This window comes from Schistocerca nitens, chromosome 1 (assembly GCF_023898315.1).
Source record: "Schistocerca nitens isolate TAMUIC-IGC-003100 chromosome 1, iqSchNite1.1, whole genome shotgun sequence".
In the NCBI taxonomy this organism is placed as follows: domain Eukaryota; kingdom Metazoa; phylum Arthropoda; class Insecta; order Orthoptera; family Acrididae; genus Schistocerca; species Schistocerca nitens.
Window position 1 is genome coordinate 925,023,034 of NC_064614.1, and position 11,504 is coordinate 925,034,537.

Consider the following 11,504-nt stretch of genomic DNA (forward strand, 5'->3'; position numbering starts at 1 on the left):
TGGTGATTATGCAAGTAGCACCGGACCATGGCTGCCGCAAAGCGATTTCCTCAATACTAAAATGGAGCACGATCATATGTGTGGCAGTGGACGTACATACCACTTCTATTAACGCTCTGCAATTGCAATGAGTGGCATGGTTTACTTTTCCTTTTAAGTAAAAAAGCATTATTGATAAATAAGTACAAATCAACAAGCGATAATTTATATATATATATATATATATATATATATATATATATATATATATATATATATATATATATATATTTGGACACTCCGGTAAATCGGAAGGAAAATTGCTAGGCTAACGTTCAATGTGTGTAGACTTTTAGCTGCTGTGTCATGTGTGTGTGTCTATGATTTTTTTTCTTTTTTTTTCAGAAGAACTGGCAGCGGTAGCGGTGTAAGCGTCTGTATACTAAAATCATCACACTTTCGTAAATAAAAGCGCAACGCGGGAAGGGCAAGTTAATTTCGGCGTGTTCAGGTGAGGGACAGGTGAACCCAAATAACCGTAACGAATTACAAACTTAGTAACCGATGAATGAGGCCCTAAACATACAGCTTTTGTACTCCCTGTAGTTCTCTGAATGTACTGCAGGTTGCACCAAAGAGTCATGAAAGTCGATTCTATGGGAAGTAACGTGGAGTTTAAAGATGCAACATTTAATTCAGAAAAACGGTAAGCTGTCTACCACGACCAACTGGTACTGTTCGCAAGTGGCGAGTAGCCTATATAACACAATGGGCGGTAGAAGTATTGCTCTCCAGGTGTACACTGATCGAGTGTGTATTTCATGAATTATTCATTCAAGCAAACAAGCACACAGTCATACACTATTTTCAGATAATGTTAGATTTTGTAATGTAACAACTCTGGTTTCGATTAACGCATGCGAGAATGGTTTTCTGCTTTAATCAGCTGATTCTTTCAACATATTCCAGATCGTTATTTTCCTTCACCATATCCCAGTTTGCTGCAACTTGGCTACAAGGAGAAGCCAACAATTACGACAGATATTGCTTCATTCTGAAAACGTGCGTGTGCGAAATGGATGCACACGTGGTTCGCTCGCTAGCAACTACGAGATAACGCTAAAATAAGAATTAAAGCAACATATCGTATTACAAACTAACCGATACAAACGCACAAGTTGTCCGTGGAGAATAAAGGCACCCAAAATCTTAGGCACATCCAGGGTTTTCAAGATCGCAACGCGCCATTACATCGATGGCCGTTGAGTTTCTAACGGTAATCAAGAAGAATATACCTACTTTTTACAGTCGTAACTTAACAAAATGTTTTTCATTTGTGTGGCCATGGTGTCCCTAGTTGCTTTGTAATTTTTGAGGGTATTTTTATTCTGTAATTTTTGTAGTTTCAATGGCAGAACCAAAATACCCGCAAGAAAAATAGCAAAATTATATGTATGTATAGTAAGATTAGGGGAAGTACGAGTATGTTCAGTGGGTCATTCGTAACGGGAGAGAAGTTGATTTTCTTTAGAATTGTATGGAGATTTCAGTGTACCTAGACGCCGGGGAGTTGGAAAGCTCGATGAAGTACCAGCAGCTGCTTTGAAAATTTGCCTCGGACCATCTTAGACGTTCGTCTTGAAGACCGCCCCGCGTATTACCATCTAAGGAGAAACATAATATGTAACCGACCTTCTTCTAGACAACGCACAAGCATATTACTGGCTACACAGGCTTCACCATGTATTTTGTTTGATGACTGGGCAGGGGTTTGCTGTGTATTATTTTATTACACAGTTTAAAGCCCTACGAAGAGGGCTCAACAGTGGCAGTCCACGTAGTTTTAGCGTCAGGATCATAGAAAGAAATTTTGGTACGATAGTTATAGACAACTACGCAAATTCAAAAAAATATTGAAGAAAGCCCTGAACGTCTGAAGCACTAGGACTGGGTTTTAAAGTTGTTTGTTAACAAAATTAAAGAAATATATGTATAGTAAGATTACGCTAAGCACGAGTCACAAATGCTCACTATAACATATCTGGAGTAGTCATTCGTAACGGAAGAGCAGTTGCGCTTATTTTTATGTTTTTTCAAGCTGTTGAGCAGCTTCGCAGACGGTGCCTTTTATTTTCTTGTCTGTTTTGACCCCAAACATAATAACGTAACAACACAATAGACCGAACTTTGTTGCATAACTATGGATGCTACGGTAAGAGATTCCGTTAATACTTTCTGGCTGTTTTCTTTGTTTAATGACGAGAAAAGGCGGGCACAAAAGTTGATTGACAACTGTCTGTCTGTAAAAGCAGAAGAATACTTGAATCTGTGAACAGTTTGATTAAAGAATCAGCATCAGAACCAGTGATATGACACCAGCGACTACAATACTTATGCTCTTACAGGTAGCAACCTTTTCAGACATTGCAACTAAAAGCATACGTTCACTGGGAACGAATAACGTCGGTATAACAATAATAATGTGTGATACTCTCGTGAGGAATTCTCCCGGAACCTTCTCATGCTTACGATGCATGTTTTATAAGAGTGAGGTTGGTGTCATTGTATTCGTCCAGATTTTTGTTGATCACTGAAGAAGCGAAACGATTATAAGGATGTAATTTACCGTTGCTTGGTTCGCAATCTGGATCAGCGTGGAAATGGATGGAAAAGGTATCTGAACAACAGAAATTTTTGCAAAACATCAGCCCCATGAAATGGTGCTGCCGTTGGTGAGTGGGCAAACGTAGTTCCATTAATGTTGATTGATGACTGTGAATGTCAAATTCAAAATTAGTTCCAACTTTTTACTGTTGTTGCAACGAACGAGGCGGTAATATAGACGCAGAGAGAAGATAGTGTGCCTAAGAAATCTTTACCTGTTTCCTGATATAACAGCTTTATTTATAAGGTAATGAGTAGTTACGGCAGTCAAATTCTATCATTACTTAATGACTGCTAATTTCAATTGTTCTTAATTACACTGATGGGAAATTGATATATCCGCAGCTCGTCTGATTTCAGAGGTATTGAACTGATTACTCTCAAGTAGCTGGAAACGTTCGGATCATCTGGCAATTAAGACGATCAACTTGCACTCTGAAGATTGACAGGTTCTGCGTTCGACTGTAAACATATTTCAAAAGCTTGAGAGCATCAGTCCCAACGAGAAAAGCATCTCACCATCGGAAGCACTATTATTGACCAAAAACCGAAAAACTGTGGTACGTCTCACGGAATCAAAAGAAAGTGATGGCACTCGATTCGTGTCCAAGCTGGCTACGGCAGACATTACGACGTACAGAATTTTGTCGGAGATGAGATGAGGGTGGCGAGGCCGTTTTCCTGCCAACAGACTGTGCCCATTGTTCCAGGCTAAGCCTCAAACCTGGTTAAATTTTATATCTCCCCGCCGGTCTCATGGACTGAACGAATGACACCAGTCTTTGGAATTCTTGAAGACTCCTTTGTTACTATGGAGTGGAGCGGGCTGTTCCGCGCTCTATTAGCCCTATGTTTTGTGTCTGTCCACAACAACAACAACAACACAAAACTGCAGTGTAGCAGCATTTTCCGCGAAAGAAACAAATTTTATGGCAAAAACAGGTGAAGCGGCCTGTCAAACAAGAAAGTATGGAACAAAAATCGGACGTATCTTTTTCGTAGAAGTCACCTTGTTTTCCCCTGAAGTGAACTGGTGAAACTACGGGAAATAAAATCGAAATATTTAGGCGAGATATCTGAATCTCTGCATTCCGGAATTGTGGGCACACAGATGTCTGGCAAAGAGCAAGGCTTAGAACATCTGAGAGCTTACCCGATAAGCTTCGCCTTTGCCTTGAAGCCTCATTAGCGAACACGCGTAACACCCACTAAAGAGAGATCGTCACCTTCCAATTTACTTCGCTGTGAATCGTAAAAAGTAGGCTCATACCTATGTTGGATCTGCTTCAGAGTTTTTATTGGTGATCGTCACGTTGTTTCTTACGTTACGGGCAGTTTTTGGCGGCGCAGTCGGGATTGGAGGCTAAAGTAAGTCTGCGGTGGCCACGTGTCTACCGCGATGTAACTGTTAGTTGACTCATCTTTCTGTAGCATCATTAGCACGAGGTGAGCGATATCTGAATGCTTTCCTACCGCGCGAAAAATCAGCGTAGTCTACAATGGGCAACGGTTTTATTTACCTGCAATATTCTGATAAGGACTCGGATGACACAGCCGGTGTGTTACGGCGAGGTTGCGTGCGCAGCTTAAATTGCTTCGTTAGTTATTTCCACACGGCGCAGTGCATGATATACAAACGTATTTGCTTATTTGGACAGCAATACGCGGAGGCATCACATTACGATCTATTTGTCGTTTGCAAGAACATACCGGTATGTACGATTTTCCGTGTTTCTAGTACCGCAATCGCTTGTCTTCCGTCCTACTTGGTGCCGGGAAATAACAAACAACGTCAGCCAATACGGACAATGCTCTACCGGTTTAATGTTTATGCTTCAACGAAGTCAAGGAGGTGGAACAGTATTCCTGTACGAAAGCATGAGCTATGAGCTACACTGAAAACTATTTCGCACCTATGTTGTGGAGTTCCACTGGAACACATAATTTCTTACTTCTGTGTCCATGTAGCATCTTTTTCTTTTTAAACTGGGAAGATGTTTGCTATACTTGAGGATTTACTTGTCGGCAATTTGTGTAAGCTATTTGACAATGTTAAAAACGTTATCTTGTATATAAAACTTTTCAGTCAGTGCCGGCCGAAGTGGCCGTGCGGTTAAAGGCGCTGCAGTCTGGAACCGCAAGACCGCTACGGTCGCAGGTTCGAATCCTGCCTCGGGCATGGATGTTTGTGATGTCCTTAGGTTAGTTAGGTTTAACTAGTTCTAAGTTCTAGGGGACTAATGACCTCAGCAGTTGAGTCCCATAGTGCTCAGAGCCATTTTTCAGTCAGTAGCAGTTACTTTCTTTCACGAAATAAAAACGAGATGCGAGAGTTGGGATACAATAACGACAGAGGTTGCGTAGAAAAATTGGCTTTTGCTTTGCTTCTCGTCAATTACCATTTCGTATACAAGTACTCAGGTACTGATGTTTTGTTGACAGTCGCAGAAGTTGCTGTGATACCTAACAGTTGTTTCAGGTTGTACAGTCGATAGCTGCATGCAATATATAGAGTGCCACTGGCGATACTCGAAATTGCCGACTGAGATTTGTAGTGCGGCACAGAAATGATCAGTTAATTCAAAATTGACATTACTGGCCCCTTGCAGGTATGGTACTGCGTTAAGCATATTTTGTAAGTCTGAAAAACATCAGTTGAGAACTTTTGTAAAATAATAACTTAAAACAAATATGATCCTTACAAACCGTAAAAAAATGGAGTGCGTAAGATAGGAACCGTACCTCTTTTCGTCGATAGCACTGCAGAATAGGCGACATAATTGGCACCGTGCGGGAAATCACTTGACAGCTGCCACGAGAACGTACATTTCGAAGCAGTCATCGGTGAGTGCAGAAAAGTAAAGTAGTATCGATCAGCAGGCGCCGTCAATGCCCCGTGACACGAGCGCACACGGTCACTAAAGGGGTCGCGTGCGCATTCGTCGGTAAGCACATCGCCGCCAAATAACATGAGTCGCGGCAGTAGTTATCAAACTTTTTGCCGCCGCCAAAATGAGCACCAAAACACACTTTTTCCGAGCAGAAGTAAAAATGACTGCCGGGAGCGGTCACCGTCCGTCTACCTAATTCGCGGCGCGCCCGCGGTGCGGCGCCAGCGCGGGTGGGCGCGGCCTCGCCAGTCCCCGCCCGCGGCGCGCCCGCCGCCCGTCGCCCCGGCAACCGCCGCTCGGCCGCTCGCTATTCGCCGAGCGGCGCGCCGTGGGAGGGATCGTCCCCGTAGTGGGGGAAATCGGGGGAATCGCCCCCTCCACCGATCCCTCGGTGTCCATTCGCTATTTCATGTTCCCAAACTTTAGAAGGCACTTCAGTTTGATCATCGAAAGCTAAATAGTGCGTCCCCCTCTCTTGGCCAAACAAGAACGCGCGCGGAGTCCGGTGCGCGAGAGAGGAGTCGGCTGGCCCCCCACGTGATCCGGCGGACGCACACACGCGAACGCGCCGTGTACACACGGGCACGCGCTCACGCACACACGCGGACGGTCGCGCACGAGGACGCAGGTGGCCGTCGGCGTCGTTACGGAGGTCGGACGAATGTTTGTTTTTCAATCAGTGTAACTCTTTAGCGTCGCTGCGAGCCGGCAAACAGAAGCGGCGCGGCGCAGTGGAACCTGTTGCGTGCGGCCGTGCGCCGATGCAGCGGAGGCTCCGGCAGCGGCAGCGAGAACAGAGACGGGCGTCGGCGCAGTGAGCGGCGGGCAGCGCCAGCGGCAGCGGAAGCGGCAGCGCCGGGCATGAGTGCGTAGCGCCAGCGCGCGCCCGACCTCCAGCTAGCCATGTTAGCGCAGAAGCTGTATTCGTCGGATCCCGTGTCCGTCGGGGGCGGCGGCGGCGGAGTCGCCGTGTCTGCCGGAGGCGGCGCCGGGGGCGGCACCGGAGGCGGCGTCGTCATGAGCAGCGGCGGCCAGGCGCCGTCCATGAGCCCCATGCCGCCCGCGTACAGCGTCAACCCGGTGGGCTGCCTCTCCATGAGCTCCATGAACTCGCCGCAGGGCTTCGGTTCGAACGTGCTGAGCGGCGCGTCCAGCATGACGTCGATGGCGACGATGAACGGCAGCTGCATGTCGCCCGCGTCAGCTATGGGCTACGGCGCCATCGGCTCGCCCATGGGCAACGCGAACGGCGTGAGCTCGTGCATGGGCGGCATGTCGGCGCTGAACGGCTACACGGGCGCGCTGGCGCCGGTGGGCGGCGGGCCCGGCGGCGGCGTGGGGTCGGCGCGGATGGCGGGCGGCGCCGGGGCGGCCGACCTGGGCGTCGTGGGCGGCGGGCTGGGCGGCGGCGACGCGGGCTCTCCCGGCGCCCTGCAGCGCGCGCGCGGCGACAAGCCCTACCGCCGCTCCTACACGCACGCCAAGCCGCCCTACTCGTACATCTCGCTCATCACCATGGCCATCCAGAACGCGCCCAGCAAGATGCTCACTCTCTCCGAGATCTACCAGTTCATCATGGACCTGTTTCCGTTCTACCGGCAGAACCAGCAGCGCTGGCAGAACTCGATCCGCCACTCGCTCTCCTTCAACGACTGCTTCGTCAAGGTGCCGCGCACGCCCGACAAGCCGGGCAAGGGTAGCTTCTGGACGCTGCACCCGGATTCGGGCAACATGTTCGAGAACGGGTGCTACCTGCGGCGCCAGAAGCGCTTCAAGGACGACAAGAAGGAGGCGCTGCGGCAGTCGCACAAGCAGCAGCAGCAACAGCAGCAGCAACAGCAGCCGCCGCCGCCGCAGCAGCAGCAACAGCAGCAGCAGCAGCAGCAGTCGCCGGGCGGCGTCGAGGGCAAGAAGTCGCCGTCGCAGGAGCACCACGGCCAGCACCACGGCCACCACGCGCACAAGGCGCTGCCCGACAAGGAGGCGACGGGCGCGCTGGGCGCCATGCTGGGCCTGCACGCCGTGCCCAAGGTGGAGGCGGCGGCCGACCCGATGGGCGGGCTGCTGCAGCACGGCGCCGGCGGCGACCTCTGCCTGCAGCAGGCGGCGCTGCACCAGCAGCACCAGGCGCCGCACCAGCAGCAGCACCACCAGCACCACCAGCAGCAGCAGGAGGAGCTTGCCGCCATGATGGGCCGCTGCCACCCCGCCGAGCTGCTGCACCACCAGCCGCACCACCAGGGCCTGCTGCAGCACCACCACCACCACCACCACCACCACCTCAAGCAGGAGCCGTACGCGGCCGCGTCGCACCCCTTCTCCATCACGCGCCTGCTGCCCGACAAGGACAGCTCCAAGGTGTACGACATGGCGGCGCAGTACGGCTACGGGCCGCTGAGCCCGGTGCACTCGGCGAGCGACGCCGCCGCCGCCGCCGCCGCGGCCGCCGCCTACTACCAGAGCCCGCTGTACCACGCGGCCGCCGCCTCCGCGCCGCCGCCCACCGCCACCTCCTTGTGACAGTACCCGCTGGCCTAGGCGACCCGCCCGTAAGTACGCGCCGCCCCGGGCCTCGCCGCGCTCTACTCGCCCGCGTCCTCGCCCCCTCCCGCGCTTAGCTGTGACAGTCTCTCCCGACACTCCACGAGTGACAATATTACCTAGGAGGAAGGGTATTGGAAGTGAAACTGTGAGGTCGGGTCGCGAGTCGTTCTCAGATGGCTCAGTCGGAAGAACACTTGCCAGCGACAGACAAATTTCCAGGTTCGAGTCCCGGCTCGGCACACGGTTTCGATCTGCTAGGAAATTCCATTCGCTAGACACCTAACTCTCAAAATCGTTGATCTGTATCCTCTTAGCGACAAATTACGGCCACCATTCAATTCTATTTAGTTCTTCCAAGGCGTATTTCGGCTGTATTACATTCCTGTCCTCAGGTGGATGAAATTCGCCCGTAGCAACAGGTTCTTGTAACCAATCTCTTTTGCTTTCGCCTTTTCCACGACGCCTTTCGAGTTATTGTATTGGTATGATTAGGAGAATGAAATTACCTCCCCCGGCCCGCACCTTCCGTGCTTAATGTCGTCATTCTCTTTGGGAACAAATGAAGTGCCTTTCGTTTTGGTAGCAATCTGAAAATTAGCTAGAGATCCAACTCTACCAGTTATTCTTCTCTGCGCTCAACCAACTAAACAGCAGTCCCTTCCATTTTGCCGTTCATCACGTGCTTCGGTGTACTGGCTTCCCGTCATTCAATGCACGAAATTACCTTTACTACATGCAAATTATCTATGTTGTGGACTATTTTGTGAGCAGCATCTTCCATTGATCGTAGACGGCTTGTCAAAATCACATTGTTACTCTACACAAAGCGAAAAATTCGATCCACCTGACGATAGATGTGTAATACCCGAAAAGAAGTCGAGGAACTGTAATAGGACAGTGGCTGTTTAGAAATATATTATTACAGTGATAGCCCAAAAAGCCGCCATTACAGTCTGTGTTAAAAGTGTGTGTGTCGTATGATATTCAGTAAAATTACTCGGACGCGATGTTGTTTCCAGTATCAGATTTCGAAGCATTCCCAAGTGGTAATGATCGAAAGGAGTTACGAAAAAATCCAATTCGTTTGAAGCATGCGAATGTGTAGTCGTAAAACGAAATAGTCGTGGAGGAGACGGTCGTCTTGAGCCAGCTTCGTGCCTTTTGGATAAAAATTTAATTATTGAGGTTCGCTTATACAACAAACGGTTATTTGTAGATTTCTGTAACGCCCCGGATACGTCTCGACGCAGTTACGTCGTCCTCTTCATTTATTGATTTTTCATTACGGCGTAATGTTACGTCATTACGTGAAGAGCGCCCTCTGGGTATGACGTAGTTGCGGTGAGGTGGCTCCAGGCGAATGCCAGGATGATTCCTATGCAAAGCCAAAGACAGGTTACTCTCCCTCTTAGTCTTCATTGACATCGGTGTCAAGGGGACGTTAACCTCTAGCTTTCCATTTTCCCCTTCATCGAAATATTTCACGGGCAAAGCAAAAATCAACACTAATTCTGTACGTACAAACCTTGACAAGTAAGCTGTCCGGAAAATTACGCAAGTGTGCGGATTAATTGTCTGTAGTGTTAGTGACGGATTGAATATCTAGCACGTTCCTGCCTGAATTACTCAGAATGATGTGATTTATTTTGGTATTGTTGTGAATCGGGAGACACTTTCACATTAAGCTCGGCAGCTTCCCGTCAGTTCCGAACGGTGTGGTCAGCAAGTTACGTTTCCCACTAAACTATTCCCTCGTACCTAGCGTCCTTTCAGCAACCAGTGATATTTTCATAACAGCATTTGAATAGCAGAATGCTGAGTCTTGTAAAATCTCACGCTTTCTGCGGAGACCTCATCTTCCAGAACCCGCGCGAGGGCGCGCCTTGCAGATTTTTTGCCGTCTAGAGCGCGGCCCGGGGCGTCTTGCGAGCCCGCCAGCCAGCAAAGACGTCTTCTGTGATAAACACTCCGCTTTTGGACGGGCGAATCTCTGTCCAGGCCATCAGTGCAATTCAGTTTTTAAGGGACCGCAGCGAAAACAGAGTGTATATATGTATATGTATATTACCGACCGCACGTGCAACTTGAACCTACCAATGTGACTGTGTGTGTTTGTGCAAAAAGAAAAGTATATACAAAATACTAAGTGTAAATAATCTCGGTTGCGAACACTTGACTGTCACTCTCCCGAGAGAATGTGTCACGGTTTTAATTTTTATACGCTGGCGTGTTTATATTGTAAAGTGTACCGTTTCTTTTTTCTCTGTCTGTTGTTTTTGTACTCTTGGAGGACTGTGGACAGTGCTGAGCCCTTTTCCTACGGTAGGCCTTCTCACGTTCGCTCGTGCGTGCGCAGCTGCCCCGGCTCCGTACGCAGTTGCCAAGCAACACATTTCTTGGCAACTAGCAAACAATGTTTCGTTGGACAAAAGGGTAGCTGTGCGCTCACACAATCTCACTCTCTCTCTTTACTGTATCTCTTCTCTCTTCTATATACGTCTGAAGTTTGCATAATCTCTTTATTCGGAAGGAATCGCTTCTCTCGAGATCTGATTTTTGTATAGCGTCTCTCACAATTTGAACGAGCTTCTACGCATTCCACGTTTCTCGGTGCGTCACGTAATGTGTACATGTGTGTGTGTGTGTTTGTATTGTGTGTGTGATCAGTCTTATTAGTTCCTCGTTCTGTAGTCATTAATTGTCTCAGTGTGATAATCTCTCACGATACAGAAAAACAGTAAAAGGGAATCTCTTGTTAACGCAATAAAAAAATCTCATTGTACATCTAGACGTAACGTTACGGAAAGCGCCGTCTGAGAAGGCCTACCCATCTGTTAGACAGCTACACCACTGTATGTGTACATTCTTTTGTTTCCACAGATTTTTATGTTTTCGTTTTATCTTTGTAAAATAGCATGTAATCTGGACGTAAGAAACTTTTAACAATTATCAACATAGGGCGCAAGCCTCATGTTTTGCTGTACAAACATTATTGTTTTGTTGTTATCATCACTTTTAGCAATATATTCGTTCCTTGAACAATTAGATCTTGCGTAGTCTACTGTTATTTACAACCCCTCTCTATTGATCCTCATACTAAATCTATCTAGGACCTTCGTTTCAAGTAGAAGCATGCAGGTATACAGCAAGGAACGTGTGAAGTGTCTAGCTGGTCCTAACTGAATACCGGTAAAGCATGAGGTGTTTTAATCTACCTTGGAACGCTATTTTCACCTGCAGTAATGTTCTTCGAATTATTTTCAGTGATGGTCACAATCAGTATTGTCCAAAGCTAACGTGGTGTATAGGGATGTAATTCTAATAATATCTAAATGGAGTAAAAGATACGTTAGTGACGAAAGTAGATGTTCTTCAAGATAGGATTACCTGTATAAATGTGGATTTGTAAACATGAAAGCAGTTATT

General features: G+C 48.0%; 1 protein-coding gene across 1 annotated transcript; it reads left to right on the plus strand.

Annotated features, from left to right (window-relative positions):
- Positions 1-6,437: 6,437 nt before the first annotated feature.
- Positions 6,438-8,054, plus strand: LOC126212859 (protein fork head-like). The gene has a single exon (XM_049940353.1). The coding sequence runs from the start codon at positions 6,438-6,440 to the stop codon at positions 8,052-8,054; it is 1,617 nt and encodes a 538-aa protein (XP_049796310.1).
- The last annotated feature ends 3,450 nt before the right edge of the window (positions 8,055-11,504 follow it).